Source organism: Opisthocomus hoazin, chromosome 4 (genome assembly GCF_030867145.1).
Source record: "Opisthocomus hoazin isolate bOpiHoa1 chromosome 4, bOpiHoa1.hap1, whole genome shotgun sequence".
Taxonomy (NCBI): Eukaryota; Metazoa; Chordata; class Aves; order Opisthocomiformes; family Opisthocomidae; genus Opisthocomus; species Opisthocomus hoazin.
In genome coordinates this window covers 5,099,110-5,114,961 of record NC_134417.1, presented here as the reverse complement: position 1 = coordinate 5,114,961, position 15,852 = coordinate 5,099,110, and the positions used below count along the sequence as shown (strand labels likewise).

The following is a 15,852-nucleotide window of genomic DNA, read 5'->3' as shown; positions in this document are numbered from 1 at the left end:
CCATGGCACAGACAGACACAAGGCAACCCCACAGCACAGCTGGATGTGGGGTCACTCCATGGCACAGCTGGATGTGGGGTCACTCCATGGCACAGCTGGATGCAGGGCATCCCCACGACATAGATGGGTGGATGGATGGATGCGGGACATCCCCACGACATGGACAAGGATGGATGCAGGGCATCCCCATGGCACAGCTGGATGTGGGGTCACTCCATGGCACATCTGGATGCGGGGCATCCCCACGACATGGACATGGATGGATGCAGGGCATCCCCATGGCAGGGATGGATGGATGGATGGATGCGGGGCATCCCCACGACATGGACATGGATGGATGCAGGGCATCCCCATGGCACAGCTGGATGTGGGGTCACTCCATGGCACATCTGGATGCGGGGCATCCCCACGACATGGACATGGATGGATGCAGGGCATCCCCATGGCAGGGATGGATGGATGGATGGATGCGGGGCATCCCCACGACATGGACAGGGATGGATGCAGGGCATTCCCATGGCAGGGATGGATGAGGCGGACGGAGGCTTTCTCGTACACGTATGAGCCACCGCGCCTCCGAACGACGGCAGGGACCGGGAGCCCTCGAGGCACGGCTGGGCAGCCTGCCCGCACCGCCGCTCCCCCTGCCACACGGGTGCCGCTTGCTGCCAGCCCCGCGCCTGCAAGAAGGCGGTGATGGATCGTTACGACTCGCACACAGCCATCTAAGTAAAAGCCTTATTAAGAGTTCATTTTATAAACTCTCAGTGCGATCCGCAGAGGGAAGTTAGATTGCCCGGTCTTACAATATTCTGTGTAAACACTGACACACATCTAGTAATTTTAACTAGATCAATTTGCAAAGGAGATCAACGGTGGAACAAAAAAGAAAAAAACAATCAAATTAAACATGGGGAAACATTCACTGGGAGAAGCTTTAAGAAAACCAGCCAAAAAATACAGAGAAGGACAGATGGATGGACAGAGAGGCACACGAGACAAATGGACCTACCTCTGAAGCCATGAAACCCAAGTCTGTAAATCAATATCAAAATCCTTAGGTCCGCAAGATGGGGGAAAAAAGTCCTTCATAGCCATCTTCCGCACATCGCCGAGGCTCTGGAGGCCCTAGCAGTCTGTTTCCCAGAGCACCTCTCCTCCTTCTCCAGCAGTCACCAACCCAGTCGCGACCACGCGGCAGCTCCTCCGGCCCCGGCCCTTGGCGTCCTCCTCCCAGCTTGCAGGATGCTGAGCGCTTGCCTCGCCGTCGGGCGCTTCCCTGCCACCTCCCGCTCCCGGGGGGCTGCGGGCACGACCCCGGCCCCCTGTGCCCCCCGGCTGGGAACCAGCCGGCCGCCGCGTCAGCGGTGATCTTCAGTTACGGACAAGCAGTGAGTCCACGGTAGGTTGACAACATACACACGCGCACGAGCGCACATACACACGGGAACACCTCTTTCCGTTTCCAGGATGGATTATTATTATTTTTTTTTTAATCCTTTTTTTTCCTTTTTGCAAAAAAAATGCAAGCAAAAGAGAAAAAAAAAAACAACCAAAAACCCAAGGTTTTCTATTGAAGGTACATCTCTTCTTCAATATGAAGACATTAACTGGATTGAGTCGGATCCCCCATGCAGTGGTCAGCGAAGTCCTTTGGTAGTTGCCGGAGTGGCACCTGGGTAGGACAGCAGGGAGCTGCGGAGACATCCGAGGACACTTCCACCTGGTCCAGGAGCAGAGAGGGGAGCAGGGTGAGCAGGGAGGGCTGGGGCAGGGAGGAAGAGCGAAACAAGAAGAAAAGGAAGGTGGTTTCTCCGGACAGGACGCTCCGTCTCGTGCCTCTCCCTTCCCCAACAGCCCCTTCCTCCTTCTCAGTTTTGACCACTGCTCACTGGTGGTGGGATTGGAGTCTAGTCTCTAGGGTTTGGGTTTGCTTCCCCAACGCACATTGGTTTGTCTTCACTGTTTTTCATGTTCGTTTTGTTTTTTAAATATACGATTTGTACATATTTATATGTATTTATACGCTGTTCCCCATGACATTGGTAAGTGTGCTTCTGTTGGTGAGGAACGGAAGTCACCAGTCGGAGATGAGTCCCAGGAGCATCCTTCGCCTGCGGTCGCAGTCCCCAGGCAGCGGCGGCACCTTTCCAAACGCTGCCCCGCGGCGCCCGTCAGTTCCTCCCCTCCCACCTCTGCCCCTCCGCTGCGTGCCCTCCCCGTCCCCTCCCCGTCGAACAAGGGTCGTCATGCCATCGAGGTCGGAGACTGACTCATCTGTACTCGCATGGACTGGACACTGTTCAGGATCTTCTTCTGGTGCCCAGCCAAAGTCACCCCTATTCTCAGGAGGTCTCTGGAAGACAGACAGACAGACAGACAGAGGAGTATCAATGGGCAGCTGAGGGTTGGTGTATCTGTTTTGCTGTCATGAAGTGAGGTGAGAGATGCAAGCTCAGCTGGTCCATGCTTTTCAGAAGAACAGCAGCCACAGAGCCCAAGCACAGCCCCATGAGGATCACTGGGGGTGAGGTGGGACCACGAGCGGAGAGACACCCGCATGCTGACCCCCACATGGTGAACGCAGGATCACTGGGGGTGAGGTGGGACCGAGAGCGGAGAGACACCCGCATGCTGACCCCCACATGGTGAACGCGGCCACCTCCAGATTCGGGGTGCTTCTGCTGACCAATGTGATGTATGCTCACACCCTTCCTTTGCAGGTGCCTTGAACTGACCTTCCCATCTCCCCGCAACCCCAACCCGCCCCGGGCAGCGCCCAACTTTCGGGCACCCAACTCACTCGGACGTCATCTGGGCAACAAGCTGCAGGGAGGTGAAGCCAGCGGTCAGGAAGCTGTCCCGATACTGGCTCATCTTCACGGCACTCAGCCAGTCGTCTACTGAGGTAAAGGCAGTGAAGTCGGGGATGGAGCGGTCGAGGAGGGGCTGAGAAGGCCTGCAAGAGGACACACCGCTGGGGACAAGCCTGGCCGGCGCCGAGGGGCTGCCGCACGTGAGCCCAGCCAGTGCACAGACGTGCTCCCCAATCCACCCCACCGCGCCCTCCGGCACTGCCCTGCTCCCGGCACACGCCTGAGACACGGAAGGCCATGAGCAAGGCCCATCCCATGGGAATACCGATCTGCCAAGCAGCGCTTTGCAACCCTGCACGTTGTAATCCAGCTGTGGGAGCCACGGGTACGGAGGCGCCGGCAGAGCAGACACCGCGCCCGTATGGTCCCACGCCATAAAGAATCAATAGCAAAGAATTACTGCTGTTGCTCGACTGTAAACTACGTGTTCTTTGTCTGACTCTCAGGCAGAGCAGAGACAGAAACCCCCCGCGCCTGGCAAACGATTTATGAATTCCTGTCCTTCACCCCAGCAGCACGAGCCGCTCAGGCAGCCTCTCGCCACAGCTTGGGATGCTGACACGAGAGCATCCCCCGGGAGACTCACACAGCGGTGATGGTAGCCACAGTTTTGAGGCTTGCCGGGTTGCGGATCATTTTATCGAGGGTGTTGACTATCTCGGTGAAGCGCGGGCGGGTGTTGCGGTCCTTCTGCCAGCAGTCCAGCATCAGCTGGTGCAGGGCGGCGGGGCAGTCCATGGGCGGCGGGAGCCGGTAATCCTGCTCGATGGCGTTGATGACCTGCACGGCAGCGGGGGAGAAAGCAGCACATGAGGACGAGGGGCTCGGAGGTCTCACGCAGGGGCAGCCACAGCGGAGGGCGAAGCCACCTGGCCGCTCCTCTCTCCGAGCCGAGCTGCGTGTGCGGGCGGAGGTGCTGCAGGCAGCGCTGCCGCAGGCCGGGAAGGCGGCTGCCAGCCCATTTGATCATCAGCAAAGGGAGCAGGAGGAGACGCTCCCGGCTCCGACAGAGCCAGGGCTCTCGGAGGTTAATCTCCGCTCTGATGCTCCGCGCACTGCAGTTCCTCCCGACGGAGAGCTGCCACTCATTATCTCGGCGGATCGCATCGGAGTACAGCAGTCCAACTACCAAAGCTCTTTCTCCGCTCGTAAACTCTCTGAACATTTTCAAAGACCCTGCAGCTTCCTGAAGTCCAATTACCAGCCCACTGGCTTTTCTTCCCCATTTCCCTCCTTCCATCCTCTCGCTCACCAGCCTGTTTCATCTCCAAAACCAAGTGCTGCCGAGGCTCTGGGAAGGAGCAGACAGGCATTCAGCCAGGGCTTTCTTTTGGGAACGAGCCCACCCCCCAGATCTGCGTGGATGACCCCCAGTGCTTACGTCTTGGTTGGACATGTCCCAGTAGGGCCTCTCCCCGAACGACATCACCTCCCACATGACGATGCCGTAGCTCCAGACGTCGCTGGCTGAGGTGAATTTGCGGTAGGCGATGGCCTCCGGCGCCGTCCACCTGACGGGGATCTTCCCCCCCTACGGAATAAGGGAGAGCAGCTGAGAAATGGCAACCTCAGCAGAGGAGCCCCGACACCCACAGGCCAGGGTTGGAGCCATCCCGCACGCCCCTGGGCACCAGTCGCCCGGGACTCCGCTGAGGAGCGGGCAGGCGGTGCCCGATGGGACGGGGAGGAGGGAGCCGAAAACACCTCCACGAATTCATCTCGTAGCTGCACAAAAGGGCTTCGCTAAACGAAAGGATTTATCCCACTTGGCTGTCACCCCCAAGTGACACCTCCCCACTCCAGCTGCCCTGCAGGACACAGCGCATCGGTGGCACCTCCCCAGGTCTCTTCTCAGGGAGACATCAGGTAACCACAAGGGCTATGCAGGACTGGACTAGCACTCAGATAAGGAGCTGCAGGTATCCCCATCCCTCAGCCTTCACTGGAAACAAAGAGCATCCTCTACAGCATCAGCTGAGCTCCAACAGCTGCTGGAAGGTCTTTCCAGCCCCACTTTTGGGGTGGGAGGCAAAAAGCAAAACACCTTTAAGCCCCAAAAACTTGGAAAGCACTGGAATAGGAAAGGGCCTTTGGCAGAGAGTCCCTCATTTCTCCTAAAGCTCAGAATCAGGCTCAGCATCTCAAGCCACCCCATCGAGCCCAGGCAGGTCCCAGCTCCTGGCAGGACAGGAAGGGCTGGAGGCCATGCCGAGAGGGCAGGGATGCTGCGGAGGGGCAGCTCGTACAGAGGGACTGCTCCCTCGGTAAGCACCGCTAAAATAACAGCAAAAAAAGCCAGGGGATGAAGGAAAACCACAGACATGCATGGTATTTACTGCGGGCAGAACTGCATTGTAAATCGTTTAGCACAATTGTTTTCCCTAGCCTTTCCGACGAAGCGTCAGCTGCTCTTCAAGGATGAATGGCAAAAAATTTTATTTGAATAACTACAAATGGAGAAATTAACTGCTAGGTTGTTTTTCCTGCCTTTTCCCCAGAGCTAAAAACCTGCTGTGGGAGGCAGAGTGATGTAATCGCAGGCACAGCATCACTTCCCAGCTGCCGGGGAGATCTATTATGACCCAAATTAAATAAAAACACAGATGAGATAATCTCTTTTATCTCTAAAGGTGGGGAAAGGCTACTTTATGCCGAGTGCCAGCACCGAGTGCCCGGGTATTTGACGAAAAAAATAACAGATGGATGTCTGCTCAAAGGCTGCTGCCTGCAGCACAGGCGTGGGGACAGAGCAGGGCAGGTCTGGGACGAGGGGGAAACATCCCACGAGCTGGGGAGGAAGAGCAAGGGGCTGCAGCCGGGCCACGACACGAAGCCAGCCTCAGAGGCACGTCCACGGGTTTCCCGTTTCGCAGGCTGGAGCTGGCCCCGGCCCCTGGGCACAGTTCAGCAGCCCAAGAAACTGCTTCTGCAGGAGGTGCAGCCTTGTGCTTGCACCCAGCACAAGCTCTTTTCATTAGTCAGTCAGATGAGGTCAACGGGTTGCTCGTCCCCTTCTCCTCTGTTCATCCTCAACACCACTGAGGGTCTCACGAGCTCCCTGGCAGGAGGGTGGCTGTGGTGGGGAGCTGGGGGTCCCCCAGAGCAGCAAGGGGAGAGCGGGGCTGCCATTACCTACGAATGTGTTAATTAAGGACAAGAAGGGTGGCTGGGGAACGGCAGAGCTCCCATTAGGCTTGTCTCCTCAATTAATGCCTGGACCAAGTTTCCAGCAGAGAAAGGCACACCAGACCTGGAGTGCTGGGGGAAGGGGAGTTAAAACACCGTCGCTGTGCTGTCAGGAGATGCTGTGATCTCCCCAGGTCCCTTTCCGGTCTCTCCAGGGACAACTGCGTGCACCCTCCCTCCACAGAGGAGAGGGAAGAGGCTTACCTGGAAACTGCTGAGGGCAGAAAGGTGCTTGGGGGAGGAGGGAGGCAGAAAAATCATAAAAGGGAGGAAAAGAAAGGAGAGAAAAAAGGATGATCGGCGGCAACCACAGCCAGGGTCTCTGGGCCACGAGCCTACATGGTAAGAATCCTCCCAAGATGCTCCCACCCATGGCAGAACCTCCAGGGCGCATCTCCAGCGCCCTTCTCCCCAGATCAGCTGGCAGTAGGGCAGGCACGGGGGATGCTCAGCAAGACCAAATCTTGCAAGAGGTACGTACCAAGGAGCTGGTGTAGGTGGGGTCGGAAGTATCATCCTGCAGGTAGCGCGAGAGGCCAAAGTCTGACACTTTGCACACCAGGTTGCTATTGACCAGGATGTTCCTGGCAGCCAGATCTCGGTGCACGTAATTCATCTCTGCAAGGTACTTCATCCCGGCGGCAATTCCTCTGAGCATCCCCACCAGCTGGATCACTGTGAACTGCCCGTCGTTTTGCTGTGACAGGAAAGGGCAGACACCAGGGTGAGCGTGCAGACCCCACCATGGGACCAGAGCTGCTCACCCCCAACCTTGGGAGGATGCTGCACCTCCCAAGAGGACTGCCCAGTTGCCTTGCCCTGCCTGATCAAAGCAGAGGTATGCCAGCGTGTCCAGAGAAGAGCAACGAGGCTGGTGAAGGGTCTGGAGAACAAGTCTTATGAGGAGCGGCTGAGGGAACTGGGGTTGTTTAGTCTGGAGAAGAGGAGGCTGAGGGGGGACCTTAGTGCTCTCTACAACTACCTTAAAGGAGGTTGTAGTGAGGTGGGGGTTGGTCTCTTCTCCCAGGTAACGAGCGATAAGACGAGAGGCAGTGACCTCAAGTTGCATCAGGGGAGGTTTAGCTTGGATATTAGGAAAAATTTCTTTACTGAAAGAGTGGTCAGGCATTGGAACAGGCTGCCCAGGGAAGTGCTGGAGTCCCCATCCCTGGAGGTGTTCAAAAAACGTGTAGATCTGGCAATTCAGGACGTGGTTTAGCAGGCATGGTCGTGTTGGGTTGACGGTTGGACTTGATGATCTTAAGAGGTCTCTTCCAACCTTAATGATTCTACGAACACCAAAACACGTGTTTTGGGGAGATACGGCACACTGCAACCACCTCCTGAGCTAAAGAAACAGACTGGGATTTACAGGACAGCATGCCAACACCTCGTTCCCGAATCCCAGAGCTGAACAACATCCCGCACAGCCCCACCTCGCCTTACCCGCAGGAACGAGTCCAGGGCCCCATTCTCCATGAACTCTGTGATTATCATGACCGGTCGGCTTTTGGTCACCACCCCTTCCAGCCGAATGATGTTGGGATGGTCGAACTGCCCCATGATGCTGGCCTCACTCAGGAAATCCCGGCGCTGCTTTTCGGAGTAGCCGGCTTTGAGCGTTTTGATGGCCACGTAGATCTCCCGCTTGCCAGGCAACTTCAGGCGTCCTTTATACACTTCTCCAAACTCCCCTGCAAGTGCAAGACCATCCGCTATCACCTCCTCCTCCACATGAAGAGAAATGGCACCCTGAGCTGCTTGGTCTCCAAACCAACCAGCTGAGAAATGTCAGCCGGTGAACACCACAGCAATGCTCTCCTCTATAAATCTACTTGCTTGTCCTCTTTAAAAGGGGCAATGGCTGCTGCTAAGGACGTGTTTGGGCTTGCAAGCTTCTCCAAGGTGACAGAGCCCGGCACCGACAGAAGTGGAGGCTGAGGCTGCTCTTGTAAACCCCCGCAAGAAGGATTTGCAGAGCAAGAGCATCAACATTTAAGGACTACCTCAGATACAAGGTGTCGGCATTGATAATCTCAGTTGCCTTTCTGCGCATCACTTATCTCGGAACAGAAAATAATTGGGCTGTTTTCATTGCGGCCCTCTGATTTAAAATACAGAGAAAGCATCCTCTCATTTTCAGCAGGAGAGCTTTTCCTTCACCAAGGCAAAATTTGCCTGTGGAGGGATTACATTTAAGCCAGGTTTGCAGCCACTTTGCCTTGATGAGCAGCAAATGGCAGCTGATATATTGCTGAACTTGATCCTAACCGAACCAGCTCATTGCTTCTTTGCAGCTTCCCCCCTGCTTCTCACTTTCTCTTCTACGAGTACGACACAGTTATTTAAAAGTGGCAATAAAAGCAGCACAGATGACATACAGATACATGCACGCATATGTATATATACATATGTATGGGAATATGGCACAGACTAGAGTGAGATCTGGCTTTTTCTTGTTATCTCATGGGAAAGCCAACTAGGAAATCCCAAAAGGGATTTGCGGTCACCCAGAAAATATGTTCAGGAAAATATGTTTCTCACCTCAGAGGAACTTTGAGAGCAGAAACCAACCTTGTGCCCTCCTTAATCCATCACAAACCCAGATAAGCCTGATGCCTCGAGGCTTCCTGGAGGGTCTCCCAGTGAACGACCATGTGTGCACCCCCAGAAAATTGCCCAAGGTGGGTGTGTGGCCACACAGGAGTGGAGAAGAGGGCAGGGAGGGACAGGTGGCAGGGGATGGTGAGACCCACCTGCTCCAATGACCTCTTCAATCTTCACAAAGGATACATCAATCTCCTTGGCGAACTCTCGGACTGCCTCATTGGGGTCCTCGTAAGTGAAGGGGTCGATGTAGATCTTCATCCCTGGAGACCCTTCACAGAATCACAGAATCACAGAATGGTCGGGGTTAGAAGGGACCTCTGTGGGTCACCCAGTCCAACCCTCCTGCCGAAGCAGGGTCACCCACAGCAGGCTGCACAGGACCCCGTCCAGGCGGGTCTTGAATATCTCCAGAGAAGGAGACTCCACAACCTCCCTGGGCAGCCTGGGCCAGGGCTCCGTCACCCTCAGAGGGAAGAAGTTCTTCCTCACGTTCAGACGGAACTTCCTCTGCTTCAGTTTGTGCCCGTTGCCCCTTGTCCTGTCGCTGGGCACCACTGAAAAGAGTCTGGCCCCGTCGTCCTGACACCCACCCTTAAGATATTTATAAGCATTTATAAGGTCCCCTCTCAGCCTTCTCTTCTTCAGGCTAAACAAGCCCAGCTCCCTCAGCCTCTCCTCGTAGGAGAGATGCTCCAGTCCCCTCATCATCTTCGTAGCCCTCCGCTGGACTCTCTCCAATAGCTCCTCATCTTTCTTGAACTGGGGAGCCCAGAACTGGACACAGTACTGCAGATGGGGCCTCACTAGGGCAGAGTAGAGGGGGAGAAGAACCTCCCTCGACCCGCTGGCCACACTCCTCTTATTGCACCCCAGGATCCCATTGGCCTTCTTGGCAGCCAGGGCACACTGCTGGCTCATGGTCAACCTGTCGTCCACCAGGACTCCCAGGTCCCTCTCTGCAGAGCTGCTCACCAAGCAGGTCCACCCTTGTTGGAGGAAATATGGGAACAACAGCAAAAGGGAGAGAAAACCAAGAGCAGTTGTGCTATGGTCAAGAACCGGAAACCCTCGTGTCTTCACGTGCTCCATACATCCATTAAAACAGACAGCTGCACCACCTCCATAGATCCTCATTGTCCTCTTTGGTCTCCCCGCTCCACGCGACCCTACCCTGCATCCCCTCCTCTCCCTCTCTGCCCTCCGCTCCTCCGCCATTATCCTTCCTCTTCCTCCCCCCCGGCGATGGGGAGCAGTTACACACCTGGACTACAATTAGCTGGCTTTACGGTGAGGGCTTTACGAGGCCATATGCATTAGTGAAGAAATATTTATTTACCCAAAAAGGCCTCTGATAGTTTTGTGGCCGCTACTAAATTGACAGAGTGCAGCAATTATAATCAACAACCTGTATGGAACCATAAAATATGGTTATGCTGGCCTCTGTGGCCTCTGTGCCCCGCCCTTGCATAGGGGCAATGCATGGCAGCAGGATCTGGCCACGCTGCAGGGACATGCAGCAAGCAAGCTCTTGTCCTTTGTAAATGGGGGAAAAATCAAACCAGGCCCCCACATTCCCCAAACAGGGTTCTCAGACATCGTGTTTGGATGCCCTGGGGCTTGCAGAGCTGCCGGGGGGCATGGGCGTGGGGCAGAGCGTGGCCACCACCGTCCCCGGGGCTCAGCAGGGCACTGGCGTTGCACTGCGGTCCCCAAAGGGGACCCAGAATGGGCTGTGGTCCCCCTGTGGGGGTTCAGCCTCCCGTGTCATTTCTCACCCAAAAAGGGGACTGGGGATGGTGCAGCAACCACTCAAGGTCATCTCTGGAGGAGACCAGGAGGGACATCGGGGACTGGTCCTCCTCCCCAAAGTACCTTGTCCTTACGGTGATTAACAGCATTTGATTACGCTGTTAAGGACCTCGCCACGATCCCGTCGCGCTGGCGCTTCCCAGAACCTTTCTAGAGCCAACGCGCAGAGCAACACACGGACCACGACATGGCCTCCGCACGGCTCCGCACTGGGAATCGCAATCGGCTCCCGGCTGCTTTGCAAGTTTGCCGGCAAGCAATTCGGGAGGAGGCACGAAAGCCTCGCAGCAGGGCACTGCTGGTGCAGAACAGCCACCAAAGCAGAACCGCTTGCGGGGGCCCCCAGGACTCGGGAGGGACAAGGCAGGAGCATCCTTGTCCCCAAAAGGGGCATCTGGGGCAAAAGCTGTGCACCTCGGAGGCGGGGGAAGGCTGCAATGAAGCCATCTGTGCATCTCCCAGTTCATAAATCCCTTTACAGCTCTGTCTCATACACTTTAACTGCCCCATAAATTTTTTTACAAGAGCAGCTGATGCTCCAGCCAGGATTACAAAGGGATTTACAGGATCGTAACCGAGACTGACTCACTGATCAAAATATTGAAGAAATAAAGGAGACAATAACGCTGAAGTCTCCTGCCCACTGTCAACACAGGCTGGCTTTCAAACACCCTCTGATGTGCCGCAGGGTCTGCCCGTGGGCTCAGTAAACACCAGGTTCAGCTCCCCCCTAATCCCCATCCATCCAAACGAGCGGGATTAGGGCACCTAAACCCATTCCTCATCTCTGCAAACCTCAGCCGCCGGCTGATCATCGCCACGCCGGTGAAAGCAGGATGAAACGCCGGGTACCGGAGCACAGCAGCAAAGGCAACCTGTGCTGAGCCGGCCTGCAAAGAGAGCTCTGTGCCCTTAAAATCCCCCCGACACTCCTAGAAACTGGATTAGGCCACTTATCACTACCGTAGACGCTGGCAAATTTTTTGTCACTCTTCGAAAGCAGAATCGCTCTGCGCCACGACCCTGACTCCAGCATCAGATTCCTTCCGACATCGTTTTTCCTCGGGAATAAATATCATCGGGACACAGCAAAGCCCGTGCGTGCCGAATCGCCGCCACTTCAACAGGGCGCTTTCCCCGCTTCCCCTACCTCAAAGCTCCTGGCGAAGCAGTGGTGGAGATAAAGCGTGAGAAATTACAACCTGAGAGACCCCACCTCACCCCAAAACCCACTCGGGGAAATCCTTGCCAGCAGCAGGCAGCTGGTGATCCCCGGGGGGGCCGGCGGAGCTGCGCCGGGGAGGCTGCAATCGCCGCGCTGCTAAACACGGGTGATTTGTTCTGGCGGACGCGCTCGTTACTCCATTAGTCACTCGACACAAATTTCCCACCTGTTTTGCTCCAGCGTCTGCAGCAATCGAGCGCCTTGAGGATAATTAACCTTGGAAGGGTTTTGCTGTGCGTCTGGGAGCCCCGGCACCCTCAGCTTTTGGGCACCGACCCTCACATCGCCCAGCTTTGAAAACCAAACACCGACACCCGCTTCGTTGTTTTCCCACCTGCTTTGAACACCCTGGCTTTTGGGGTGCTTGGGGTGCACACGGGGTGGGGAATGTTTCAAAAGAGGGAGAAAACGGGGAAAATGATCCACCTGCTGCCTCACATGGGTTTAGCCATCAGGCATCAAACAAGTCTTCCCCCGCCACCCACAGTGCAGAAACGCAAAGAAAAGAGGGAGGAGAAGCACAGGTCCCTTGTATTTAAGTATCACCCGGCGATGTTTGGAAAACAGTTCATCGTTTGTCAGCCATCCCATTTTCTCTGCCAGGCTGATCGCTCCATCTCCATCCCTCCCCTCCGCTCACCCATCCTGCTCCCTCCCTCCCCGGCCGTCCTTCACCCATCCCTGCATCCCGCTGCCATCCCTTTTCCCCAAGCAGGTGCCCAGGACCCAGGGATGTTCCTTCCCCCAAGGCAGCAAAATGCACCTGGGAGGCACCTCTAGGAGAGTGTAAATGGGATTTACGTCCCCTGGGGATGGGGCACAGAGCCTACAGGCACCGGATGGCAAATCCTCACCCCCTGGAGCTCCTGTTTTGCTGGTTTATTGCCATTTGCACCGGTCACAACAGCCCACTGGTTGCTTCACCAGGAGCTGGTGGAGCACCTGAGCACAGATTACACACAACAGACGCCTCGAATTTATCCTGGTGCACAGGCCCACCAACCGCAAAGGTGTCTCAGGAAAGGGCCCGTCAAGCTCAGGCTCCTCCAGTTGTTTGCCAAGCGGATCAGCAGCCCGAAGCCAGTTGAACCTTCCCAGTCACTGGCCGCACACCCATCCTGGAGCAGGGTGCAGGGCAAGCATCAGCCAGCCACCAGTCCCGGCTCCCAAAATCCACAGTCCCTTTAGCGGTCAGAGCAGCCCAGCACCAATCCTGGCCCGGGCAGAGCCTGTGGCAGGAGATCAGCAGCTCATTATCCCTCCGCACACCACCTCTCTCCTTCCCTTCCTCCTTCGGGAGTCTTCACAGCATCCTCTCCCCGTGCTTTGTCCCCCTCCAACCCTCTTGCCTCTTACATCCCTCCTTTCCCCCAGACCCACCCCCGTTGCTCTTCTTTTCCCACCCATGACGCTGCACCACTGCAAAACCCCCAGCACCAGCCTGACACACAGCTGTAGACATCTCTACTCCCACCCTGAAGTCCTCCCCATCTGCCCCACGGGCCTTTCATCCCCGCCCCGCGCACATTTGAAGGTGGAGGAGCGGGGCACATGCCGGGTGCAGGTTCAGGAGTGTTTCCCCTGCCCGCTCTTCCTCGCTCACCTCGCCCGGTGCTGTAGTGCTGTAATTTATCGCTGTACACCGCCTCCTTGCTGTAGGCGCGCTTCCTGGGAGAAAAGGGGAGAAAACAGCTTGGCTTGAGGGATGAGCGGCTGGTGATGGCCCCGAACCGCTCCCCTGCCAGCAACACTCGGTGAGTGGTGGCAGCTCGGCGCTGTCTCCACCTTCGGGGGTCCCCCGTCCTTCCCCTCCTACCCCAAGTCTCTCCCAGCTGTATCTTACCACCTCCGCCTTCCAGGAAGGCAGCATCCCACAGGGACCCACCTGCTGCAGACGATGGAAATGGCCACCAGCGAGACGATGAAGACCACGCCGGCTGCTGCGGACCCTGCGATCAAAGGCAGCTGCTCTCTCAGCTCCGACTTGTAGTCATCTGCAAGAGAGGAGGGATGGGGTGACTTCTCCCTTGCACGCTCATGGAGTAAGAGCAGCCTCCCGGCAAGGGGTCCCACAACACTCCCTCTGACTCTCTGGGTGCTGCTTCCATGGCAGAGTGGTGGGACAAGGGGGATCCAGGCAGGAGTGTCGGCTGAGGCACATGACGAGCCGATGCTGTGCTGCACAAGGAAGGATCGTCACGCTCAGCTCAAACGTGTTTTGGGTTAAAAATATGGAAGAGAAGGTCCTGGGAATCAAGTCAAACCAACGTGCATGGGCCCAGTCTCCTGAAGAGATGAGGTTCACAAGGTGGCTTTGTCCATGCGTCTGAGATTTCTCTTCCCTCAATAAATTTAAAATCGTTGGTCATTTCAACTAAATTTAACCCAGGGTCTCACAGACACAACATTCCTACAAGTTTCAGGAAAGGAAGGAGAAAAGACCCCATTAATAACCAAACCAGCCAGGGAAGTCTGCACCAGGAGATCACGCATATGGGACACCAGAGAGTCCACCACGCAGCAGTCAACATTGAGAGAGAGGCCCAGGAGAACCCAAGCACCACTACTGCAGGCCTGCTTGTAGGTTTTTACATCTCAACAGATGGCACGAGCTAACAACTCCTTTTGCACAGCCGTGGCAACCACAGCACCCCTTCCACACCGAGCATCCTCCAAACCCGCTGCACCCCCTCGGCCACCCCCAGCACCCCCCAGCAGCAGGCTGGGATGAAAGCCAAGGTGGCCCAGAGAGGAGTGGACGTGCCTGGAGCAAGCCTGAGAAAGCCACTTGCCACCACCATGTGTGTCCTCGCGTTTTCCCCTTCTCCTGCCCGGCCCCGTTAGCGGTGTGGGTACCCTCAGCCATGCGGGTGGGTGGTACCCAGCAGACCCCACACTCCTGCAGGTTTCTGCAGCCCTCCAGAAACAGCCCCCTCTCCAACCGTCCCCAGCAAGGTCTGCCAGGCTGTGCCAGCAGCCGCAAGCAAGGGTTAAAATAAAATTCACTGCAAAAGAAAGCATTTAACACCCTTTTATCTGTATTTTTCTACTCTGCGGTTAATTACTAGCAACTAGATTTATCTCTTGCACGCCACTTAAATCCTGAGAAATTCTCATCTAACAATCAATTATTATTTAATAATCTACACTATCCATTCTTATTAAATTTCAATTAATTGCTTATTTGAGGCAAGATTTTTCTTCTCGCTTCTCTAATCTTGAATATTCGAGACACTGGCAGGGTTTATTACCATTTCCTTCCCTTTGGTCACCCTGAGTGGTTTGCCTTTCCCACCCCGGCTGGCACTCGACACGAGTGCAAGCACAAGGCGACCCGGTTTTAGGAAAGAAGGAAAGTTTTAGGAAAGACAGCCAGGGGGGCTGGGACCTATGGATGTCACCTAAGTGGAGCAGGAAACATGTTGGCAAAGGCAAGGAAGGGACTCTGTGTGGGGACTGCAGCCACCCCAGTGTCAAGCAGGGTAGGAGGACCACGAAAGGAGCCTTGCTTCCTTCACCAACTTCTGGATTTGTCCCAAAACTAGGATTAATGAAAAACCCTCCCATGAGTTATTAGTCTCTACAGGGATCTATGGTTTGTGGGTACAGGGAAGGCCTGTGGCCAGAGGAACAACAGCACGAGCATGGTGAGGAGGCGAGAAGAAGGTGTGAAGGTCGTGAGCGGGCCCTTTCCCTTTGACACACCACCTCAGGGTGGAGAATCAGCCTTTGGAGATGGGTCTGGCCCTTCCAGCTTTGCCTGGATGGCTCAGAAGTGTCTCTGAGCACCCCAGGAGAACATCCCTGGAGAGCATCCCAGCAGTCCTTCTACCGGCGCTCTACAACCCTCCGCTCCTCCCCGCCCCACCGTGTCAGACTCACAGCCGGTGGCAGGGGGGCTCTGCCACCACCATCAGAGGCAGAAAGGACAAAACTGCAGCTAAATAGCAGGGGAGAAAACAGAGCTAAGAGACTTAAAGCAGATTACTCCTCCAGCTGGCGATTAATAAGACATCGCTGTAAATCACCTGGCTTTTGCCACGCTGCCCGCTGGGAGAGGGGTTTGCGGAGACAAGTTCGTTTAATCCAATTAAAGCCCAAAAGCTGGAAAGACAGCCGCCCCCTTTGCCTCTCTGTACCTCCTCC

At 55.8% G+C, this 15,852-nt stretch overlaps 1 protein-coding gene across 1 annotated transcript in view; it reads right to left on the bottom strand.

Moving 5' to 3' along the window:
* Positions 1-2,205: 2,205 nt before the first annotated feature.
* Positions 2,206-15,852, bottom strand: part of EPHB1 (EPH receptor B1) — a 78,855-nt gene continuing 65,208 nt past the window's right edge. The window contains exons 8-16 of the mRNA XM_075417701.1: positions 13,592-13,700; positions 13,310-13,374; positions 8,819-8,941; positions 7,509-7,756; positions 6,544-6,759; positions 4,258-4,407; positions 3,463-3,656; positions 2,804-2,959; positions 2,206-2,356 (exon numbers count right to left, since the gene is read on the bottom strand). Of these exons, the coding sequence (XP_075273816.1) occupies positions 2,248-2,356; positions 2,804-2,959; positions 3,463-3,656; positions 4,258-4,407; positions 6,544-6,759; positions 7,509-7,756; positions 8,819-8,941; positions 13,310-13,374; positions 13,592-13,700 (1,370 nt within the window). The 3' untranslated portion in view covers positions 2,206-2,247. The remainder of the gene's footprint in view (positions 2,357-2,803; positions 2,960-3,462; positions 3,657-4,257; positions 4,408-6,543; positions 6,760-7,508; positions 7,757-8,818; positions 8,942-13,309; positions 13,375-13,591; positions 13,701-15,852) is intronic.